The 25,700-nt window shown below is 37.1% G+C and overlaps 1 protein-coding gene across 3 annotated transcripts in view; it reads left to right on the top strand.

Annotated features, from left to right (window-relative positions):
- LOC111139314 (armadillo repeat containing 4) overlaps nucleotides 1-25,700 on the top strand; it is a 196,827-nt gene that overhangs the window by 16,075 nt on the left and 155,052 nt on the right. For 2 of the 3 annotated variants that reach the window (XM_022491574.1, XM_022491573.1), the window contains exons 7-9: nucleotides 9,557-9,759; nucleotides 11,139-11,237; nucleotides 14,123-14,270. In XM_022491574.1, the coding sequence (XP_022347282.1) occupies nucleotides 9,557-9,759; nucleotides 11,139-11,237; nucleotides 14,123-14,270 (450 nt within the window). Of the gene's footprint in view, nucleotides 1-9,556; nucleotides 9,760-10,871; nucleotides 10,887-11,138; nucleotides 11,238-14,122; nucleotides 14,271-25,700 lie in introns of all 3 variants that reach the window. The other variant, XM_022491575.1, reaches the window with a different exon arrangement.

Genomic DNA, 25,700 nt, shown 5'->3' with positions numbered 1-25,700 from the left:
GTGTTGAATAGAAGCAGTGAAAGCTAGCTCCTTGTCTTATTCCTGATATTAGGGGAAAGATCTTTCAGGCTTTTGCCACTAAATGTGATGTTATCTGTGGGCTTTTCATATATGACCTTTATTATTTTGAGGAGGTTCCCTTCCATTTAGTTTTCCTTTTGTTGGTGTACCCCATAATTTTTGGTGGAGCTTCCTGAGTGAAGGAAGCACATAACAGGGAAAAAATTGAAGGTTAACATGTGAAATATCTTTATTTTTCTCTCTCGGTTATTGTTTCTATAATGATAGTTCAAAAATAATTTTTACTTAGAATTTTAAAGGCATTTTTTTCCTATGTGGCCTGTCTGTTTTGACTTTTCTCATCTAAAAGCCTTTAGGATCTTCTCTTATTCAGGATATTCTGTAATTTTCATGATGATATGGTTGGTGCTGGTTTTATTTGTTTTTCATTAATGATGACATATGTCCTTCAGAACTAGAAAAATACTTTTTTGGAATCACATTTTTTTAATCATTCTTTCCTTTCTGTTCTCTTTGCTCTCTTTCTGAGACTTACTAATTGAATGTTGGGCCTTTGAGACTCATTCTCTGATTTTCTTTTCTGTTGCCCACATTTTGTAAATATTCTTTTACTTTATCTTCAAAACATTGTATATATCTTTAAAATTTAAGCTCTCATATTTTCAACATTTTGTTTTTGGGTGTTTTTCTCTACCTATCCTATGTTTTCCTTTCTCTTGGGTAAAAGCTAGGAGTAAAACAGCAAGGTCATAGGGTAGCTGTATCTTTAACTTCTTAAACAATTCATAAACTGTTTTCCAAAGCAGTTGTATTATTTTACATACATACTGGCAATGTATGAGAATTTCAGGTCTTCTGCATATTTGTCAATAATTGGTATGGTCAATCCTCCGATTTGGACATTCTAATAGATGTGTGTACTGGTATTCCACTGGGTTTTAATTTGCATTTCTTGAATGCATTCTTTCATATGCTTATTTTGCCACTCTTATATTATATGTGATAATGTGTCTATTACAATTTTTTGCCCAGTTTTTTATTAGGTTGTTTGATAGTTGTGGAAGATCTTTATATATACTCTTGGCTTACGTATTCTGTCAGATATATGACTTGTAAGTATTTTCTTCCAATTTGTGGCTTGTCATTTCATTCTCTAACCCATGTCTTCCAAAAAGCAAGTGTCCTTAATTCTGATGAAGTCCAACTTACTAATTTTTTCTTTATAACATTATACCTGATAAAGCTTTGCCAAACTCAGAGTCACGAAGGTTTTCTCCAATTTCTTTTTCTAGACGTTTTCAAATGTTAGGTTTTACATTTAGGCTTTTTAAAATTTATTTTTGTACATGATATAAGGCATGGATCAAAGTTCTTTTCTTTTGCATATTAATATCTAGTTGTTCCAATGCCATTTGTTGAAAAAAAATCCTTTCTCCATTGAATTACCTTTATGCCTTTCTCAAAAATCAGTTGTCTATTTGTGTGGGTGTATTTCTGCTCCAGTGATTTGTCTATTTTTATGCCAGTACCACAATGTCTGATTACTGTAGCTTTATAATAAATCTTGAAGTCAGGTAGTATAAATTCTCCAATGTTCTCCTTTTTCAAACTTGTTTGGGTATTTTACATCTTTTGCAACTCCATTAGAATGTTAGGGTCAGTTCGTCAATTTCTTCATGAAAAGCCTGAGAGAATTATGGTTGAGACTATGATTAGTCTATAGTTTAATTTGAAAGAGCTAATGTCTTGACAACACTGAGGTTTCCAATCTATGAGCAGAGTATGTCTTTCCATCTGTTTAGGTCTTTCATTTTCTCAGCAATATTTTGTAACCTTCAGTGCACAGTTCTTGCACATCCCTTATGAAACCTACCTGTAAGTATTTCATATTTTAGAGGCGTTAAAAAGAAAACTACAGGCTCAAAATGGCATCACTTAGGCCAAGTCAACATCCAAGAATTATATTATTATATATTTTATAATATATATTATTATTATATTATTTATACCTACATAACTGCAGTTTCAGCCACCCAGGAGTATAACCCATAACCAGCCAACTGCAGCTGCCTGGTCCATCCCAAGAAATTTACTGATTTACCCCTTCTGCTCCTTGTAGGAGGGTACCCTTGCCTAAATAATACATTCCTTGCTAATAAATTCCTTTTTTTAATGCTCTCTGCCTTTAAAAACCTTTCTTTTGTTTAGTTCTGTGGAGCATCTCTTTGCTTGCTAGACAGGATGCTGCTGGATTCATGAATCAATTCATAAAACCCGTTAAATCTTCGAACTTACTCTGTTGAATGTTTATTTAACAAGGGCTATGAGTAATGGTAGTTTTAAAATTTCAATTTGTGTTATGTTTCTATTAAATAAAAATACACTTGATTGTTATATATTGCTTTCATATTCTGAAACACTTATTAATTCTAGTGTCTGTAGATCCCAGAGGGTTTCCTTATGCAGATGATCATATTGTCTGTGTATAAAGATCATTTTGCCTCTTCCTTTCCAAACTCAGTTCCTTTTTTTTCCTTTCCTTAATGCACTAGCTGGAACCTCTAGTACAAAATTATATAGAAGTAGTCTCTTGTTCCCAGTGGTAAAGGGAAAACTTTCAGTTTCTTACTATTAAGTATGATGTTAGCTGTAGCTTTCTCACAGATGAAATTTTTAAGGTTAAAGAAGTTCCCCTCTATTTGATATTGTTGAGAACTTTTATTAGGAATGGATATTGAATAAAAACAGAGAAGGAGACAAATCCTAAGAGTCTCTTAACTACAGGAAACAAACTCAGGGTTGCTGGAGGGGAGATGGGTGGGGGAATGGGGTAACTGGGCGATGGGCATTAAGGAGGGCACTGGATGAGATGAGTACTGGGTGTTATATGCAACTGATGAATCACTTATTTCTACCCTGAAATCAGTAAGACACTATATGTTAACTAACTTGAATTTAAATAAAGCCCCAAAAAAGTAATGGATATTGGATTTTATTGAGTGATTACCTATTGAGATAATAGTGTTTTTTTTTCTTTTTTAGTTTATGTAGTAAATTACACTGATGAGTTTTCAAACATAAACTAACCTTATCTTCCCAGAATAAATCTTATTTGTTCAGGATGTAGTATCCTTTTTATATATTATGGGATCTAACTTGCTAAGATTTTAAGTTTCACATCTACATAAGGTTATTAGTGTGTAATTTTCTTTAATATCTTTGGTTTTGGTTATCAGAGTGATACTGGCCTTCTAGAATGAGTTGGGTAGTTTTTTTTCCTCTGCTATTTCTGGTAGAGTTTATGCAGAATTGGTATTGTTTCTTTCTTACATGTTTGGTAGTGAAGCCATCAGGGCCTGGAGTGTCCTTTGTAGGTAAGTTTTTAAACAACAGATTTCAATGTCTTCAATAGTGAGAGCCATGCTGTTATCTGTTTCTTCTCGAGGGAGTTTTGGTAGATTGTCTTTATTTATTTATTTTTTTGTACTGGGATAAAGTACCCATAACCTTTCCTGTGTTAACCATTTTATTTTTTAATTTAAGTAATCTCTACCCCCAGTGTGGGACTCAAACATACAACCCTAAGATTAAGAGCAATGTGCTCTACTATCTGAGCCAGCCAGGCACCCTGGTCTTCTTTAAAGGAAATTCTCCATTTCATCTAAGTTGTCAAATTTATGGTCATAACCTTGTTGGTAGTTATTCTTCCATCTTTGGTAGCTATTGTTACCTCTCTCGTTTCTGATACTGGTCATTGGTGTTTTGTTTTTTCTTGATCCATCTGGATAGAGGTGTCTTGATTTTCTCAATTTCCTCAAGAGACTTAGCTTTTAGTTTCATTGATTTTTCTTGGTTGTTTTTTTCCCCCCACTTCACTTTGGTATTTATTATTTCTTCTCTTATTTTTACTTTGTAAATTATAATGTGGTTTTTGATGGTAAGGTCTCCCACATTTTTGCTGATTTTCTAGCAGTCGTTGGAGAAAGGTTTTGAAATATTTCAACTGTAATTGTGGATTTGTCGGATCTTTCTTTTAGTTCTGTTTTTGTTTTTCCAGCTCTGTATATGCATTTAAGATTGCTATATCTTCTTGATAGACGGATCACTTTATCATTATGTGATGTCCCTCTCTCTCCTTGGTAATTTTTCTTTATCTGAAGTCTACTTTTATTGGATACTTTTATAGCTACTCCGCCTTGCTTTTTTTTTTTTTTATTTTATTTATTTGACAGAGAGAGATCACAAGTAGGCAGAGAGGCAGGCAGAGAGAGAGGAGGAAGCAGCCTCCCTGCCAAGCAGAGAGCCTGATGTGGGACTTGATCCCAGGACCCAGAGATCATGACCTAAGCCAAAGGCAGAGGCTTAACCCACTAAGCCACCCAGGTGCCCCCCGCCTTGCTTTTAACTACTGTTTGCATGTTATATCTTTCTCCTCCTATTACTTTCAAGCTACCTATATTGTTATGCTTGAAGTGAGTTTCTGGTAGATAGCATTCAGTTCAGTTGTTTTTAAAATAAATTTGTGGGGCACATGGGTGGCTCAGTGGGTTAAGCCTCTGCCTTCAGCTCAGGTCATGATCTCAGGGTCCTGGGATCGAGTCCGGCATCGGGTTCTCTGCTCAGCAGAGAGACTGCTTCCTCCTCTCTCTCTGCCTGCCTCTCTGCCTATTTGTGATCTCTGTCAAATAAATAAAATCTTAAAAATAAAATAAAATAAATTTGCAAAACTCTATGTATCTACTGGTGTATTTAGATCATTTACGTTTAATTATTGATATGTTAGGGTTTACACTTGCTAGTTTACTTTGGTTTCTGTTCCATTTAGTTTTTGTTTTTGTTTTCCCCCTGCATTTCAGTGGATTACTTGAACATTTTTTAGAATTCTACTTTAATTTATCCATAGTGTCTTGGTGTACCTCTCTCTATAGATTTTTGTGCCTGTGTTTACTGTGGGTATTGTACCATATCATGCATGCATAATTAATTATAATCTGCTGTTTGACATTATACCATTTTGAGTGAAGCATAGAAACCATGTCTCCTTCAAACAGTAATTGCATATGACTCAATCCCTTGCTACTCCTGATGTGTCACAAAAAGAAAAACTGTCATCATACTCTTCCTTTGCAAATATACTACATGAGAATTTGTCATTTCTCTTTCAACATAAACTCGTTGCAAAAGCTCTAATACTATTACACTGATGAGACTGAAAAAATAAATACAATTTTAATACCAAGAAAAGGAAGTCATATCTTCTTTTGAATCTTCTTACCCTCTCTTACTTGTAATTGTCTTTATTTCTTCTATATACATTGATAACTGTAAGAGACATTGTTTTGCTTCAACCATCAAACCTAGAAAACTCAAGAACAGAGTGAAAGTATTTAGCCACACTTTTATTCTTTTCCATTGTTCTTTTCTGCTGTTGTAATTTTTCTTCTTTTATCATCATGCGTCTTGGCATGGATTTCTTTGAGTTTGTTTGTTTAGGATTTCCTCAGCTTCTTGCATCTGAGATTTATGTCTTTTTCCAAGTTTAAGAAAATTTCAAATCTTGTTAGAATACATTTTTAGTCTGACTCTCTCTCTCCTCTCTTTCTGTTACTCTGAGGCCATGAATTTTGGAATTTTTGTTATAGTCTCACAGATCTTGAGGCTCTGTTCATTTTTTTTCCCAATGAATTTCCCCCTTTTTATTCATACTGGATAATTTCATGGGAGCTCATGGATTCTTCCCCTCTGACCTCTCCATCATATTGTTAGGCCTATCCCAGTGAGTTTTATTTTAGCTTATACATTTCAAAATTTGTTTTTGGTTGTTTTTCATATCTTCTGTTTAATTGTTGAGGCTTTCTAGTTTTTTATTTGTTTCAAGTCTTCGTAATTGCTTACTGAAGCATATAAAATATGATGGCTGCTTTAAATTCTTATCAGATTTTTCCAACATCTATTTCATCTTGGTATAAGCTTTATCCTATGGATCATCCTTTCTCCTTCAAGTTGTGATCTTCCTGGTTCTTTGTAGGATGAGTGATATTTTATTATCTTGGACATTTGGGGCCATATGTTGTGAAATTCTGGTTTTTATTTAAATCTTTTGTTTTAACAGGCCTTCTTAGGCACTTCACTGGCGGAGTCTGGGGGTTCTGTGAAGTCTAAAGTTCTTCACTTATTTTCCATTGACAACTCTGGTGGTGTAGGGTGCCTCATTACCATTGGAGACGGGTGGAAATTCAGTTTCCATGAAGCCTACTCTGACACTACCCTGGCTGGGAGGGAGCAGGTGCCTTCGTACATTCTTTCCATGGGGTTTCCACTTAACCCATGGGAGATGAACCCATTGCTACTTGGAGGTGATGACTTTATTGCATCTCTTGAGATGATCACATGATTATCCTTTTGTCTGTTGATGAGCATTTACATTGATTTTTGTGTATTGAACTAACATTCAACCCTGGGATAATATCCCACTTAATCATTATGGCTTACCCTGCTTGATATTGCTGGATGAAATTTAGTAATATTTTACTGAGGACATTTGCATCTATAATCATGAAGGATATGGGTTAGTAGTTATCTTCTAATATCTTTGTCTGATTTTGGTATCTGGGCAATGTGGCCTCAGAAAATGAACTGGGAAATAATTCATTTATATTTCTTCTTTTTGGAATTCTTTGTGTAGATTGGGTATTATTTTTCTTAAATGTTTGATAGAATTTGCCAGTGAACCCATCTGTACCTGGAGCTTTCCTTGTTGGAGTATTTTTATACTGAGAATTTGATTTCTTTGATATATAACTATTCAGATTTCCTTTTTTTTTTGTTGAGCTTTGGTAGTTTGTGTGTTTTGATGAACTCATACATTTTATCTAACTTATCTAATTTATTGGCCTCAAAAAACATTCCATTATTATCCTTTAATGTCTGGAAGATCTTTTGTGATGACCCCTCTTTCATTTCTAATATGGGTCATTTGAATTTTCTCTCTTTTTATTTTTGATTAGTCTGCAAAGAAGTGATTGATCTTTTTAAAAAGATTTTATTTATTTATTTGACAGAGGCAGAGAGACAGAGAGGGAACACAAGCAGGGGGAGTGGGAGAGAGAAAAACAGGCTCCCTGATGAGCAGGGAGCCGATAGGGAGCTGATCCCAGGACCCTGAGATCATGACCTGAGTCAGAGGCAGAAGCCTAACAACTGAGCCACCCAAGCACCTGAAGTGATCAATTTTATTAAAAGAACAGCTATTTGTTTCATTGATTGTCTTTATGTTTGGCTGCTTTCCTTTTTATTTCTGGTCTTTATGATTTTTTCCTTCTGATTTTTTTGGGTTTAATTTGCTCTTCTTATTTAACCGCTTAATTCTTAAGCTCTTAATTAGCCATTGACTTGAGACCTTTATTTTTTCTTATATAAAGTTTTATTCTGTAAATTTCCTTATAAATACTACATAAACTACATCCCACAGATTTTGATATATTTTCATGCAAATTAATATATCTGAAGATTTTCCAGTTACCTTTCTTTTACTGATTTCTAGTTTAATTCCATTGTATTAAGAGAAGATCTTCTGTATGATTTTAGTCCTATTAGCTTTGTGAATGTTTTATACCCAGAATGTGGTCATTTTGGGTGATTCTTTTTTTGTGTGCATTTGAGAAGAATGTAAGTTCTGCTGCTGTTGTGTAGTACATTGTATAATGGTTTTGTCAATTTGGTTGATAGTATTACTAAGGTATTCTATATTATTAATTTTTATGTACTTATTTTATTGATTACTGAGCAAGGAGTTTTGAAATCTCATAATTGTGGATTTACTTTTGCTTTATGTATTTTGAAGTTCTGTTGTTTGGTGAATACACAAAGTTGTGTTGACTCTGTTGTTATGTATCTCCCTCTTTAGGTCTGATAGTATTTATTTTGAAGTCCATTTTGTTTGATTTTTAATGTCACTCCTGCATTTTTTGATTGTTGTTTGCATGGAAAGTGGGTTTTTTAATACCACAAATACTTGGTTTTCCTTTTTCATCCAGTCTGATGATTTACCTGAAGTTTTAAAATCATTTTTATTTAATGTAATTAGTGATAGAGTTGAATTTATTTTATTATTTATTTATTTTTTCTTAAAGATTTTATTTATTTGAGAGACAGAGATCACAAGTAGGCAGAGAGGCAGGCAGAGAGAGAGGAGGAAGCAGGCTCCCTGCGAGCAGAGAGCCCGATGTGGGGCTCGATCCCAGGACCCCGAGATCATGACCTGAGCTGAAGGCAGAGGCTTTAACCCACTGAGCCACCCAGGTGCCCTGATAGAGTTGAATTTAAATTTACTGTCTTCTTGTTTCTTATTTGTCCCATTTGTTCTTTGTTCTTTTTTCCTCTTTTTCTGCCCTTTTTGTATTAATTGAGCTTTTAGAAAAGATTCTATTTTATTTATGTTGTTTGTCAGTTATACTTCTTAAAAGTTTCATGGTTGCTGCCCTCGGGCATTTAATGTATATCTCTAGTTTATCCTGTCCAACTTTAAATGCTATCTTACCGTTTCACGACTAGTTTAAGAACCTTACATGGTGCACCTTCAATGCCTCTTCCTTCCCTTGGCATTATTGTCATGCATTTTACTTTTGCATGGTATTAACTCCTCAACACATTGATACTATTTTTTTATTAATATGTTCAATTAGCCAACATAGAGCACATCATTAGTTTTTGATGTAGTGTTCGGCGATTCATTAGTTGCATATAACACCCAGTGCTCATCACAACACATGTCCTCCTTACTATTTTTGCATTAGAGAGTCAATTGTATTTTAGAATGATCAAAAACAGCTCAAAGAATTTCTACAGATATTCATTTCTCTGTGTAGATGTGGTATGATACTCTTTCTGGTATGATATTCCTTCTGAATGAAGAACTTCATGGACATTTCTCTAGCACAGGCCTTCTGGCAGTGAATTCTCTGTTTTTGTTCATCAATGAAAGTCTTATTTTGCCTTTATTTTTGAAAGCTTTTTTTTTTTTTTTTTTTGGTCCCTGTTTAGAATTTTGAGTTGACAGGTCTTTTGTTTTAATACTTTAAAGGTCTCATTCTCTTTTCTTTTGACTTGCATTGTTTTGGATAAGTCTCTTTTAATTGTTTTGTTTCTGCCTCTGTGTCTTCTGTCTCTGGCAAGATATTCTCTTTATCCTTGGTTTCAGCAATTTGTACGTGATGTGTCCCCATCAATACACTGAGTTTAGATTTTTCTGGTGGTGGTGAGCAGGAATAGGTCCAGCCCTGCCATTGTACCCTTATGTGCTGCAGCAGGGGGAGGGGGAGGCGAGCTTAGGAACATCACATTTCTGTCAGACTAGCTCCAACAGAGACCGGAATCCTAAGGTGGCCCTTCCCCAGCATATGTCCTAAGCAGCACAAGTTAGATGTGTCAGTGACTTCCTTTTCTGAAGTTATCACCAGTGTTAATTTTCATATAGCACCAGATAATTCGGAAGCGATATCACTGTAAAAATTATTTTTGTTTTTTGTACATAAAGGATGTTAGATTCAGTGAAGAATGGAAAAAAGAAAAGGAGCTTAAGGAGGCACCTAAAAAGGAAGAAGAACCCACCCTTCAGAAAGCTCTTCCTGCTTCAGGCAAGAGTGTGCTGGAGAAGAACCAAATTAATTTTGGGAAGAGTCAAATGACCAAAAGATTAGAGCCAAGTTTAAACTGGAAGGCCACTGTTGATTTCAAAGAGTATGTAGAAATTTGCACGAGGGGTTTTCGGATACATCCTCAGTAACCATGTTTGCCTAACTTTTAGCTTAGATTTATGTCACAGCAATAGAGTACAGAGGAGATACTGACATCTCCCTCCAAAATACAGGTCGATCCCTCCTTGCTTCTCTTCATATTCCAGGTAGAAGGACTTGGCATGAAGAGGGTCACATGTGGGCACCAGAACACAATTCACTCAGTCAGGGCAAATGTCACGTGAAAAAGATGATAAAAGACACGGAGAAATCTCACAGGCCATGTAAACACAGCAGTAGGGACCTGATTAAGTAAGTTCTAGGAGAATTTAGAAGGATTAAAATTATGTGAAGTTAATCAGGGAAGTCTTGAGAGAGACAGTGTCTTGTCTCTTAAGAGAACTTTTAAGAAAATACCATGGAAAAGCTAGAGCCTCCCAAAATTAACAGGCCTAAGTGAAGTGGACACTGATTTGAGGAATGTCTGACAGGCACAAGACTAGGTCCATTTAGGCCCTCTATAAATAAGCACCAATGTACAGATTACATTGTACGCCCGGTGTGACATCAAGACCAGAGCCGTCCAAAGTGCCTCGAGCACTTTTTAAATTAGCAGAGAGGCTTACCAGTTTCAGCCTATTTTTAAAGTTCCATGCATTCACCTGATTGGGTTAAGAAAGAACCGCCTTCCAGCTGGTCACAGGGGACCCTCACCTGCAGGGATTGAGAACCGCAGGCTGATCACGTTTTGCAAGCAAACCCAGAGAGCAGGCTTGAAGAAGTCCCGGGGAAAGAGGAGACGCTCTCGCTCCTCTAATTCTCATCAATTTTGAGCTGTTTGATCTTTGTGACTCTATTTGAAGGAGTGGGAAAATGACACATAAATGGGCTGCTCTGTTACCTGGGAGGTGAATTTTTATTTAAAATACCCTCTCCCGGGTGCTGACGTTATTCAATTATGAATTTACCTAACAGCGATGTGCCAAGGCCCGTGCTAAACCTGGGAACAGCAGATCCAGACCAGATCCAGGCACTGCCGCGGAGTTGGGTGGGGACGGGAAGAGACCAGGCAGCTCTCTCCCAGGGCAGGAAGCACTGAGAGTAGAAGGCTCAGAGTGGCGGATCTGCACAGTGACAGCCGCCTGTTCCTCATAAAAGAAATGGGGGGCGAAATGTTCCTCCACTATAGAAAGTACATGGCTGTGCTGGAAAGACAGAAGGGGCCTCGCAGGTGTCAGATGGGGCTGGAACTCGTGTAGTTTTCTGTATTAGGAGAACACATCCCTGGGGTGCATGAAAACAGTGGGATCTTTGTATACATTTCTATGTTTAATTTCCTATTACTCCACATAAATTAATTTTAAAAAGTTAATATATTTACAGTCACAAAAACGTACTGAGAGAGAGCCAAGAGGAAAGACACGGGGGAAGACTTGAAAGGTCTGGACCACTTGTTTCCCCAGGAAGAGCACAGTTAGTCCGGTAAGTGTCTGTTAACATGAGTCCTTCTTTAAAGCCTGACCTAGTTAACATGCACAGGACTAGTGTTCTTCCCATTAGAGCGGAGTCCTCAGACACCTGTACCGACAGCTACTAGTTATGATAGTGTTGAAAATCTTTAAATGCACTTACAAGATAACCTCTTAGTGAAGAGTTCTTTGAAAGACAGGGAGCTATGGATATAACCTGGTGCTGTTGGAGTGTTCTAGAAGTGTGGATTAAATCACAGTGCTTGGTGGTGTTGATTTATCTCTTAGCTTTTCAGTCCAGTTGTCCCATAAATTAATGAGAGAGTAGTACTGAAGTCTCCAACTATAACGGCAATTTTTCTGTTTCTCCTTTTAGTTCTATTTTTGCTTCATGCATTTTGCAGCTCTGTTGTTTGGTGTGTACATGTTTGGGATTAATATGTCTCCGTGATTATGTAATTTCCCTCTATGTCCCTTGTTGTTTTTCTTTTTATTGATGTCAACTTAATTCAATATTATATAGCCACTTCTGCTTTCTTTGATTGCTTGCATGGTCGTTTTTTTTTTTTTTTTTTCTCCTTTTCTTACAAACTAATAATATTGTATCATTATATTTGAAATGAGTTCCCTGTAGGTAGCATTTGGTTGGTTCCCTTTTCTTTTTCTTTTTGGTTTATTAAGCTAAACTCTATCAGTTGGTGTATTTAGGTCATTTACCTTCAATGTCATTATTATGTTAGGGCTTGAATTTGTCATTATATATATTTTTTTCTGTTCATTCTTTCTGTTTTTCATTCTGTGATTTTTTTTCTCTCCCTCCATTCTCTCTAACCCCCTCTTCCATGAAAGTCTTTTTAAATCTATTCCATTTTGGAGCATGGTAAGAGAATGGGTAATTTTTAACAATTTTTGAGATTCTATGATTCTCTTAGTTCTTCTAGATCTTATTGAAATCTTAGGTTTTAGCAGGCCTTCTCTGATACCACATTGGTGGGATAAGGTGTGTGCTGCCTCCTCAGCTTAGACAAGAAATTACAAGTTTTCCAGTAGGTCTTTATTGACCCTTGGGGAGGTGGGTGAGGGGCTCCTCATTATTTCTGAGTGGTAATGGAAGTTCAAGCTCTGTGGATACCACCCTGTCTGTGAGAGGAAGGAACACCCTGTTAATTTGTCCGTGGGGGCTGGGGTTGGTGAAAGTCCTGACTCGGCATTAGGCCTCCTCTGATACCACCCAACATGGGGATTAGAGAGCTTTGCTGTAGTCTGACAAAGTTAGAACACCAAGCTCTCTGCTTGGCCATTGCTCGCAGAAGTGGGGTTAGGCCACAGTGTTTTCTGTGGTGTTGACTAGAATAGATCATTTGTTGCCTAAAAGTTTTCTGTCTTATTAAGTTGCTCTTTTTCTGCTCCTCTGAAAAGAAAGAGCAGGCTTTTCTTAGGTCATTTTTTTCCTGTGCCCACTGGTGTTTCTGCATCACCCTCTTCTCTAGTACCCAATCTGGGATATATGAGACAAAAAGAAAATCCAAGTAACTCACCATTGTGTTGCTCCTCCAGTCCGCAGATCTCGATATAGTCTTTCTTCTTCTTTCTACCTGTTAGAACCCTCTCATGTTTGTTTTATATACAATATCCAGGATTTTTATGTACTTAGTGGGAGGATTAAGGAAAAGTATATCTACTTCATCTTTTCTGAAATAAATGTTTGGCCATAAGTGTTTCAATTTTAAATCAAATTTTAGTGAGTCAGAGAAGCCTAGAGTGATAGATAAGGGTAAAGGGGTAGTGTATCCAAGCAACAACCACGACTCTGACAAAAATTAGAACTTCTCCATATTTCTCCTTGCTTAAGGGGATATAATTATGTGGTAGAGAAGTATTTCTTAAGGTGGAGTCCCTAGCTCAAAGAAATATTGAGGTTTGCTTCTTTTTACCTCCTGAATGTATGGTTGCTATGGGGCAGGACAGGATGGGAACCTTATAAAATAGGAAAAGCCATTTAAAGTTATAGGTCAACAGATCCATCAATGGAAAAAGAGAGCAGCTTTCCTCTGGGGTACCGATTTTTTTAATGTGATGTGGGGGTGATGGGGGTAAACTCAGTGCACCCTGCTCTTAACTCCAGAAGCTTTTTAGTCTAAGGGAAAGTACGTTTACAGATTCTCCAGAGAATACAGGTTAATTTAGAATATATTTCGATCTCATACCTTTGAATTACGTTACACTGATTCTTGTCAGCCTTATCTACCAGATTTTGCTCTGTAACGGACCCAGGTTTCCTGCCATTTGTTGAACCAGAGAATACATTACCCTGACACCCATCACGTGGCTTGCTGAATTGACAGGCACTTCAGTTCGGGACTGCAGTTTCTCTCCACTGCAGCCCAGACGGCACGACGGTGCCATTCTGCATGACTCTCTCTGCCACAGCACCTTTGAGAAATTTTTTTAAAAATCAGAGAATGTTAAAAACTGGTGAAACTCAGTATTTAATTGTATTGTTTCAATTCAATAAGTAAACTTAAATAAATACAAATACAATTCAATAACTAAATTTAAGTAAATATACACACAAATAACCCAGGTTATTTAGCCACTATGTCTGGTGCTGCCCTTTTGTACAGCACAGCCATTGGACATATACTTGATGCCCTTGTACATTTCTTACTATTTTCCTTATTGTTATTGCATGCAAAGCGATAATAATGACCTGTACCTGGTATAGAGGCGGGCTCATTCATCTCCTCACTTAGATCTTACCAAAGATCTTCTAGAACTCAGAAGGTGTTGGTATCTTTTTCATTGCTTATGTTCATATTGCTGAAATATTAATGATTATAACCACATCCATGTTGTAGCATAAATATATTTATTACATGTGGTTGTTATTGTTCTTAGTAAGAGTGCTGAGAAGATTGAGGAGATTATCAGTGAGAGCTCCTCAGAGAGTGAGGAAGATGAAGAACCACCTGATCATCGTCAGGAAGCAAATGCAGATTTGCCATCGGAATATTGGCAAATTCAAAAGCTGGTGAAATATTTAAAGGTAAGACAGACCTTTCGTATTGTGTTCACAATGATTATTTTAATTCTTCTGCCAAAAATGTATATTCTGCTTCCAAGCTTATTATGTTTCTTTCAAATAAGGGTAGTAAAGTCCCCTGTTACTAAGTGTGCCTGGGGGAAGGTCTAATTACCCTGAGGATAACAAGGTTAGTTCTCATGGAGCAGCCAGAATGCCTGGTACCAGCCCTCTCCCCTGGGCCACAGTAGTGAGCAGATACTGACTTAACCACCATTTTACAACTTGTAGTATAGGGTGGCAGCAAGAGCTTGGATTTTTTTGAAGCTGGACTACAACTAAATTCTAGGCTGTGTCACTTACTTGCAGTATGGCTATTGGTTGTGGTTTTGAGCCTTATTTTTCTTAACCTATGGAATAAAGTTAATACCTGCCCTATAGGAATTCTTTAGGGTTGGAAACACATATTTGAAAGATGAGGCAGGGGCGCCTGGGTGGCTCAGTGGGTTAAAGCCTCTGCCTTTGGCTCAAGTCATGATCCCAGGGACCTGGGATTGAGCCCCCCACATCGGGCTTTCTACTCTGCAGGGAGCCTGCTTCCTCCTCTCTCTCTCTACCTGCCTCTCTGCCTACTTGTGATCTCTGTCTGTCAAATAAATAAATAAAATCTTTTTAAAAAAAAAAAAGAAAGATGAGGCATAATGTTTGGTACATTGTAGGTGCTTAAGATATGTATCAGTTCCATTTCATTACTCTCAATGTAACATGTATGAAAACATGTTACATAATAATGGCCTATATAATGTATTTAAGACTTGAATATGAGCAGGGCAAGGGAAATGATTTGCCAAAACCCAGATTAATATTAATGGATAACTGATAACTGATACTGTAATGTCTAGGGTAGGCCAAGTCTAAAGCTGTAGTTGAGAAGTACTTGTAAAGACAACATTTTTAGTTACCTCATATTTCCTCCAGCTTTTCTACGTCTTTGATCAAATGAACCAAGGGCATTCATGGTGGCTTTGCATATGTAAAGATATTTATGTGACTCTTAAATTACCCTTAGGTAATTTCTGATGTCTTTGAGGTCCTTCAAAGCTGACAGGTAAAATAGTTTATATGCGCATTTTTGTGAATTCAACAAACATCCTCTGCATGGACACAGCTTAATAGCTGAGAAAAGTTCCTTTTGCAAGAAAAATATGCCCCCTTTTTTAGCATGACCCCAGCTGCAATTCCCTGCATTTCTCAGAAAAAAAAAAATCTGTTTTCCTGAATCTTGAATCCAAGAAAAATTAGTCAAGAAATTGGGAAATTGGGAAAAGGTATTCTAATTCTCCATCGCGACATAGATTTCAATGGCCAAACCAGACTCTGGGCAAGCAAATAAAATATTTGCATTGTTTAAAAAAAAAAACAAAAACAGGAGCTTCTATGAAGCAAATCCTAATGCCCACCTTGGCTATACTTTTAAAAGCTTCTTAACAATTTGACCAATGTCAGTGCAAAATAAATTTTTTTTGTGTGTTTGGAATATTTGTCGTGAAACAAAAATCAAGACCATTGGGATAGTTAATGTTTTGTTTTAAAATTTCATCTTATAATAATAATATCTTATAAATAGTAAATATTTTTAGATCATCTTTCACTTTTAAAATGGCTTTGACTTGGGATTTTATGGTAATTTTGCCCTGTTTTAGTATTATCAGATATCAGGTAGAGGTCATTTTTACATGTTATTGCAATTGATACATTTAAGGGTGTTTTTTTTTTAATAGAAAATCTCTGAAATTTTTAGCATCTTGATCACAAAAAAATGATTTACTGTTTATTATTATGGAAAATGTTCACTATTATGGTCATCATTATTACCTAAAAGCATACAAATAAAATTTGAGAAAAGACATGGAATTAATTATTTCAAGAATTCCTGAGAATTTGGGGGAATTTTGATTTCTTGTTCCAGGAGGTTGAATATTCATACCTATCGGGAATTTGGAAATTCTAGCTGGAGCACAGGCTGCAATTCAGGCCTCACGGTCAGACACAGCCCCCTGGTAGGCATCTTCGCCTACAAACCATGCCGTCAAAACACTGGCCAAGCCCACCACACCTATCACCAATGTCCAGACTCAGGAGAGCTTCCCGATGGTACCCCTGCTCCTTTACTCTCTCCTCTCATAAAGCACATGTCACTCTGGCAAGAAAATGGCACTAGAAAACTTTGCTACCCAGCCTTGGAACACCTTGAGCCAGATGGGTGCTGCAGCTCGGACATAACCTTTTGGAAGAAGATTGTTAAGAGCCCTGGTGTTTATCCAAAGAATTCTGGTCTCTTAACTCTATTCCATTAGTCAAAGGAAATAGTCAATGGGGAAGAAGCAGGGATGGGCCAGGCGACAGACTAACAGCAGTTAGAAGCATGACCTCCCATGTCGGAAACACTCTGCTTGAGTCCGTGGTCTGGCCACTTACTGGCTCAGCAGCCTTGAGGCAGTTCACTGACCTCTCAAAGCTTCAGTCTTCTCACTGGTCAAGGTGGCAAAAATAAAAGTTCTCATGTTTTAGGATTAGAATTTCAAATAAAATCCAACACATGTTAAGTGCTTTGCAGAAAGTACTTAAGACTTGTTAGCAATAACAATGACTTCTATTACAAATTATTACTGTAGACAACATATGGCGTGGAGTCTTCTTGACTTGCACATCTGGCCCTCAATTTTTGCTTTAAATTTTCTAGTAACCAATAAAAGGAGGGAAATGCAGTGAGTTAATACAGTGCGGGAAAGGCTCTTACCCTCATAAGGTAAAAATAGCCCAGTTGCCAATGCATGTAACTGATCCTGGGACTAAGAGCAGAAGGAATTTTCTCCCTGAGGACTTAATGAAGCAGACAGTGAGTGTGGTAGTGAATGACATCCTTAATAATATCCTCCCAGTGAACATGGCAATGAGAGTTTCTCATAATAGCCTAACTATTGAATAACTGTCTTGAGTTTTTCAACTATTTAGGATAAGTCCATTTAATACGAAGCCAAAAAGGGATGCACTATTTCTGTCCCAGAACAGCTAAGGAAAACATTTATTGATGAAGTGCTACTTAAGCTTGCACAAGTTACTCATCAATAAATCATGTGCAAATGTGATACTTTTGGCCAGACAGTAAATTGCTTGGAATTATTATAGTTCCCACAGGTAGATATTCTTAACATAGCCAATAAAAGAAAAAGTATATCTACAAATGATTTCAAGCTTTTTGACACAGATAAATGTTTTATATGGGGACACGAAAGGATATTAAAAGTCTATGAAATGCAAAATTCAATGTCTCTAGGTAATCTCAAAATAAATACACCTGACATTTTAATTTGCAAACTTGTGCCTTAAATGTAGGCTTACACTAGCAGAGAAATGTTAATGTTGACCTGACTTTCTACTTACCATTTTCCAAGTACAGCAATGTCTGATTGTTAAAAAAAAAAAAAAAAAAATTGATGAGCTCATTAACACCCAAACAGGTCAACGAACTATAGCTTGTTATTTATCCAAAGCTATGAGCTCGGATCTTGGCATGTAAGTAAAGGAGTTTGTATTTCATTATTTGGCTTTGACATACATTCATTTCAACTTACAAGTTTTATATACATATATATTCTTTTAATCTGGATTTTTAGAACACAGTTTAATTTTTAAACTAATGAAGACCTTGCATTTTTACTCACCAACCTTCCAACTTCTGTTCCCCCAAATGACTGGTGACACTGTGCCCTAATTCTAAATGAAGCAAGAAAAACCGCCTTTTCAGCTTCCTTAGCGAGAAACACTTACATTCTGCCTTCTGCTATCTTTATGGTTCAGCTTGTCTGTCCTGTTAGCTACGTGAATAGAAGGACCATATTAAACTCATTTCTGTATCTTGCAGGGTGTCTGGCCAGTGGGCAGAAGCCTACCTCTCCATCCTCTGCTCAGAAGGTGTGAGGGGGAGAGAGTAGGTTCCCAAGGGGTGAGGCTGAGCTGTTCTTCATGCTCAGCTCCTGGAGAACTGTTTTTCCTCCCTCTGAGCCAGAGTCGTTCGTTCTGCTGTTGATGTCTTCCCCACTTTCTCTCACTCTTTCTCCTCCTTCTCCTGTTCCCTTTCTCCTTGTAGATATGCCATTTTATTGCTACATTTGCTAGCTTTCTGTGAATATTATTTTCTCTTCCTGGCCAGGGCTGCTTTAAATTCTTGCAATTAAAAATGTTTTGCTCTGGATCGATTCCAGTGATCGGGGAAGATAGTTTGTTAAGATGTGTGCCCGACACTAATTCTGTGAGTTTTTGTAAAAATGCAGAAGTTTTACTCATTACTCAACCAATTATGTGGAGAACACCTTTGTGAAATCAGAGAGTTGCAGAATTTTATTTTGTTCTAAATAGTTCTAAATTAGTACAAATAGGTACTGTTCAGTAGAGTGAGAGAAAATGTTGAGAGGCTGTAACTCTAAGTAGATCTGCCTTTCATACACACTGCGTACACAGTGTACATGTCATTAAACTGAAGAATGAATTTCCGGACACAAGGTTGCAAGCCTACTGAAATCCATTTCTATGGAGGTTGAAGGAGGTTTGGGGATGGAACTTAATACTGTAGGATAAATAAACCCGAGAGAAAATTGTGGAGATTATAGAGCGATGCCCAGAATGCGGTTGGTCAAGATTTTAGGTAGTTTGGAGGGATGGCAGAGCGTGGGTCTAGAATCATGCCTTATCTACCTCGTAGGCATTTCCTTGTCACTTGAGGATAAGATGTCAGTCCTATCCTGACATCAGCTCCAGGCTCAGATGGGAGATTACTAGCCAGCAGCTTGTAGATGTCTGGCCCTGAAGTGCTTCATTCAGCCACTCTTATACCTGAGTCCTTGCTGCTATAATGGAAGAATCTAGGGTTAATCCCCAGGGCTGTGTTCCCACGTGTGTCTCCTCCCTGCAGGAAGCCTATTTCTACACCTGGGATTTTGATCAGACCCCAGCAGCAGGTGGTATGCAGAATGAGTCAGAGTGGGAAGAGACAGAAAGCCAGCAACAAGGGGGGGTTGCACTGGGGGCCTGGAATGGGATAATAATGTCCTTGGAAGCAACAAAGAAATGGCTAGGAAAGAAAACAGGCCAGTTTATGAGGATGCTTTGGTTTGAGGCAGATTAAGTTTGAAGAGAGTGAAATACCTAAAGAGAAACGCCCATGCCGTAGTTAGAAATCAAGGACTGAGTATATGAGACGTGAATTATGCATAATGAAGAATAGGAGCAGGGTCTTCATTAGAAACCGAACGACTGCTTCGGAAGCAGGGAAATGAATGAGGGGGTGGAGCCTATGGGCTTGTTTTTGTCTTTTTATTCATGATCGAATATGACCTCTTTATAGCACTTCAGAAAGTGGCTGTCTCCCATTCAAGTTAGTGCAACCACGGTAGTATTTTTAGATCAGAATTCCAGTGTTATCCCAAAGGCAATCTTTCCTTAAGTATTAGTTTGCCATCTTACAGACTGCTTCATCAGCCTTAAAAAAAAAAATCTTAGCGAAAGTAACATTTTATTTGATAATTTTATGCAACTAGCCAGTAGATAAAAAAGATTAATTTAAAAAAAATTAAGCTGGAAAGTTTGAAGCAAAAAAAAAAAAAAAATGCTCATTTTTAAAGTTTCCTTCCAGTTGAAAGCTCCTACACACTAAAACCATAAGGATCTAGCTATGAAATCGGGAAACGATGCGCTTCTTAATGCAAATTCCCAAATGTGATATTGTTCCTGAGTCTGTGATCTGTGCGATTTTCGTCCCCGAGTCCCGGGGGATGGTGATGTTGTCTGGACACATGTCACTCAGTGGAGAATGGCTAATGTAGGCTGCTGAGTGGCGGCGTGTGATCCCAGCTGGGTGTCGACACACGCTTATCCTCTTTCCCCACCCACCGTGTGTTGGTGAGGGGCAGTGCCTCATTCCTTTATCATATTTGATCAAACTCATGAAACACTGGTGTTGATTTCACCTTGCATATGTGCCAGGGGTCTTGCTAGTTATTCTTCTGTCAGGGATCTACAAATTCAGATTTCTCAGGCCATGAAAAGTGAAGGTACTTGATGGCTTCCCCAGCAACCCCCACCCCCACCCCCAGCTTAGCTGTGACATCTACTTCATGACATCTCAAAGACTCACATCAGAAATTCCACAAGACTTCCCAAGAGACACTGTGGGCTCTGTCCTTGGCATGTTTCGGATGTCCCCTCTGGAAAGGGATTCATCACAGAGACATTTTGAAACTTTAAAACCTTTGACTACTTTTGTGGTGTTTAGTTCCTTAATGATCTTTCAGGAACTGATTAAAAACACACACAAGCACACACACACACACACAACCATCTTAATTGGTTAAGGAGTTCTTCTAAGTGGTAACTGGGAGTTATAGGATTTTTCACTGCAGGAATTTCATGTACTTTGCAATCAATTACAGTTAATTAAATTCCTTTCCCATTACTCGGGTTTTGGGTATGGAGGAGCAGGTAGTGTGATCCTTGTTTCATTGGTGGAAAAGCTGAGAAATAGTTCACTCTGGGCCACACAGAAGGCGAGGTGGCTGCGGGCCAGGCTGGTGTCCAGGCTTCTGTCTTTACTGCCTATTGCCTGGTTATTCTGTCCCTCTGTCAAGAAACTCAGGGCCCAGAGGGCCTGCAGGCTTGGCTGTTGTGTGCTCCTATTTTCTCTCTCACTTGGTTTTCTTCATTTGAATGAGAGACTAATTATACAGGGAGCATTCTTTCTTTCTTTCTTTCTTTCTTTCTTTCTTTCTTTCTTTCTTTCTTTCTTTTTTTTAAGATTTTGTTTATTTATTTGTCAGAGAGAGCACACAAGCAGGCGGAGTGGCAGGCAGAGGCGGAGAAGAGAGGCAGGCTCCCTGCTGAGCAAGGAGCCCAAGGTGGGACTCAATCCCAGGACCCTGGGATCATGACCTGAGCTGAAGGCAGATGCTTAACCAACTGAGCCACCCAGGCGTCCCAAAAGGAAGCATTTCTTAACAAAGGACTTCAATGTTCATTTCTGGAAGGCAGTATCAGAATGTGCTCTTTTGCTAAATGAAAGAGATGGCGAAGACGGTGATAGGACGGTGTTAGTCATGTTCAGCAGACTCTTTCAAAAATGGAAAATAGTGGTCACTGTTTATATATTCAAATAAACACCAGTAGTTAGAAAGGAAAATTACGCCCACCTTCCTGAGAAACAATCTTTAAGTTAATACATATGGAGTTGCACTGATGTGGGTTAACTTTAAAAGAAAATATCTCCATGACAAAAAAGAGTTTTGTATTAAAAAGAAAAAAAAAAAAGACCCAAAAACCATTGCCTGTCAGAAATCATAAGATATTTTAAATTACATCATCTAAAAAATTTCTTAGTAGAGTTTTCCTTTATGCAAACTTATTCTTAAATCCTGCAATGTATGTCATGAACACGTTTTAAGTATTTGGATTACTTGAGATGTGTGTAACTTGTATGTTTATATATGGCCCCCCAAAAAATTATCCCTTTTTTTTATGACAAAGGAGGTAATGGAAGTGATGGAGAGGCTCCTCATCTCCACAGAGGAATCTGTACTCCACAGATAAACTAATAAGCTTTTTAGTTTTTGAGATATAAACTCTTTTTGCCCCATAGCTCTCATAAACAAGAGTGAAGAAAGGCAAAGAGAATTGGCTAAGTATGATAAAGTAACACTACTGATCATACAGCTTATACTACCGTTAGCTAGCATTGTACAACCACATCAACTTACCTACAGAAAAATGACATTAAAAATCTTAAGGGAGGTTTCTGAAGCTTTAACTCATTCATTCATTCATTCATTCATAAATGCATACTGTGAGCTCGTCCAGCTAGAGTATAATGATATGATATCACACATTGTCTATCCAGCTACTCATATGATTTTTGATTGGAAAGAATTTTGCTATCTAAGTTTTATGTGGCATTCTGTTCAGTTTTATGTAATCTGAAAATATATTCAATCTTTTGGGGGAATTTGTTGCCTGATGTGTTGGCAGCTACACTATAGTTTGTTCCTCAAAGTATGCTTTCCCCCAAATTTATTTGAGAGGCTAAATAAATTGTAGGAAAGTAGCGTTGCCTAGTTCCCAGTTTACATAATGCTCTAGGCTGCTTTACTTTTTATTTTAAAAACACATATTCATGTCCTATTCTAGAAGCCTGAGCACACTGAAGAATTTATAAATATAAGAGTTCAGGAGTAAAAGGTACCAGATTTGGTATAAGTGATCTTTCTATTCTATATACTTCCTGCATATACTTCTGTTGTACTCATTATTAGAAGTTGTGTATTTGTAGGAAAAGTATTAAGCTCCAGGTTCCTTTTTGGTCCACTAGCCTTTGCTACTCCACACAGGCAAGGGCTGCAGCTCCTTTCCCAGCTCCTGCCTTCTGGGTGGATGTGGCTGGCTGTGGCCTCCTGATATTTCTGCGACATGCAGGCTTAGCAGAAGCATGTGTTCCTCTTCTAGTCCTTCCTGTATTTAAATCAGTAAAATCTTATAAAAATAACACATTAACATATGCCCTTGGTAAAATTTAAGCTGTGCAGAAGAATAACAGGGAAAGCCCCCTTCCAGATGTTTCTGTGTATATACATACACATATATAATTTTTATACACAAAATGAAGTCATACTACTTATGCAACATTTTGAATTTTGTATGTCTTATTGTATTGTATACACATGTCTTCTCAGTGATCTTCCATATCCGCCTCAGTCCTTTTAATTACCACGTAGTAGGCTACTATATGTATCTGTCAATAACTCTTGTAACAGTTCCCTTACTGGTAACATTTTGCCTTGTCCCCCAGATCAACTTTTATTATTACAACATGGCTGCAGCAGATATTTTTACGTATTCTTTGGATACGTAGCCTATTTCTGTACGAGAGATTCTCTGAAGTGGAATTGCCTGGGTCAAAGAGTATGGGCATTCAAATTTTGATAGTTCTAATGGGGAGGTGTTGTTAAATAGGTGCAAACTTTTAGTTTCACAAGCTCTGGAAAGCTGCACAGCATAGTTAACAATATTGAATTGCATGTTTGAAATATGTAAGAGGGTATTTGATCTCATGGTAAGTGTAAATACCGCAAAAAGGACGAAGCATAAGAAAACTTTTGGAGGTAATGGATGCGTCTGTTACCTTGATTGTGGGAATGGTTTCACAGGTGTACGCAGATGCTCAAGCTCATTAAATTGGTTACATAATTATGTAAATTTTTTGTGTATCAATTCCACCTTGATAAAGGGATTTTAAACAAAAAAAATATATGCACACTGAAGTTTGAGTACTCCATCAAAATCTTTTAAATTGAAAGGGAAATAATGAAAAATAATCAACCAACCAACTTGGTTTGTATAAAAATTTTTTGATGGCTCCTTACACAAAGCAAATGTCGATTTATACTTAATTAATAAATATCAATGATTTTCAACCTTGAATGCAGCGTGAAATCAGTCAGTCTCCTAAAACCAAAACAAAACAAGGACCCTGATGCCCAGGTAACATTCATGGAGGTTTTAAACGAATTGGTCTAAAGTGAGGTCTAGGCATCGATGGTCTTTAAAATCTTTCCAGAGTATTAAAATTGTTTGTCTAGAAATAAGATTCACTGTTACAAATTCTCACTAACTTACAGTCTTTTTTTATTTCTTATTTTGGCCAATTCCAACGGGGCGGGGGAGGAGGAGGGATGTATCTTGTGTGAATTTGCATATTCCTGATTATTAGTGAAGTTGGTAAATATTTTTATGTGTCTAATAGCCATTGTACTGTATACCTTGCCTATTTTTCTGTGGTTGTCTTTTGATTCTTAATGCAAATTAATCCTTTGTTATATTATTTGCGAATATTTTCTCTTAGTTTGTCATGTCTTTTTATCTACTCTTCTCTTTGAAAACTTTTAAATTGTACATTGTACAACTGTACATTGTACTATACTGACTTTCCTTCATGGCTATATTATAAAGTTTTGTGTCTTAGGAGCTAGGAAGGTTTTTTTGAAGTCATTCCAAGAGAACAAAAAATTTTCTATTTCTTCCTGGTAGGTTTTATAGCTTAAAAAAAAAAAAGTTCAGATCCTGAATCCATCTTGATGTCATTTCATAGGGACAGTGTGAGGTTGGGATCGAATTTTACTTCTTCCTTTTTTTTTTTTTTTTTTTTTAATGGGGAGTCCATTGTTTCAACATAGATTATTCATTCCTCCACTTTTTCAGTGATTTGAGATATTACCCTTATCAAGTATTGTCATCTCATATGTGAGAGTTTGTTTCTGGATCTTTATTACATTGAGTTATTTGGATGGTCCCCTGCCAGTTCCATGCTGTTTTAATTACTGTAACTTTGGTGTATTTTATATTTGATTGGCCAGAGAGCTTTCTTAAATTTTTAAAACTACTTTTTGCATATTTTCCATTCCAGATCATTTTTAGAAAAGTTGAAAATCAAATTTAAAAAAAACCTCAAAAATGCTGTTGGGGATTTTGGTTGGTCTATATGAATTTATAAATTACTTTTAGGTAAATTGTAATTATTTTCAAATTTTTATTTAAATTCCAGTTAGTTAACCATGGTGTAATATTAGTTTCAGGTGTATTACTTAGTGAATCAACACTTACATACAACACCAGTAGCTCATCCCAACAAATGCCCTCCTTAATGCCCATCCCCTACTTAACCCTTATCTCCCTCCCACATCCCTCCCAGTAACCGTAAGTTTATTCTCTTAGTTAAGGCTCCGTTTCTTAGTTTTCCTTTCTTTTCCCTCCCCCATGTTCATTTGTTTTGTTCTCAAATTGCTTATATGAGTGAAATCATATGGTATTTATCTTTCTCTGACTTATTTCACTTAGTACTGTACTCTCTGGCTCCATCCATGTTGTTGCAAATGGCAAGATTTCACTCTTTGATGGTTAAGTAATATTCTAAAATATATATACATATATACACATGTATATACATATATATGTATATGTATATACACACACACACACCACATCTTCTTTATTCATTAATCAATGGACATTTGGGTTCTTTCCATAATATGCCTATTGTTGATAATGGAGAGCATATACCCCTTTAGATCATATTTTTGTATCCTTTGGGTAAGTATCTAGTAGGGCAGTTGCTGGATCATAGGGTAGTTCTACTTTTAACTTTTTGAGGAACCTCCCATACTGTTTTCCAGAGCGGCTACACCAACTTGCATTCTCACCAACAGTGTAAGAGCGTTCCCCTTTCTTCACATCTTCGCCAACATCTGTTGTTTCCTGTGTTGTTAATTTTACCCATTCTGACAGGTGTGAGGTGGTATTTCATTGTAGTTTTGATTTGTATTTCCTGATGATGAATGATGTTGAGCACCTTTTCAT

The sequence above is a fragment of the Enhydra lutris genome, unplaced genomic scaffold (assembly GCF_002288905.1).
Source record: "Enhydra lutris kenyoni isolate GAN:26980312 unplaced genomic scaffold, ASM228890v2 scaffoldscaffold99, whole genome shotgun sequence".
NCBI classification, from domain to species: Eukaryota; Metazoa; Chordata; class Mammalia; order Carnivora; family Mustelidae; genus Enhydra; species Enhydra lutris.
This window is presented reverse-complemented; position numbering and strand designations above follow the sequence as displayed.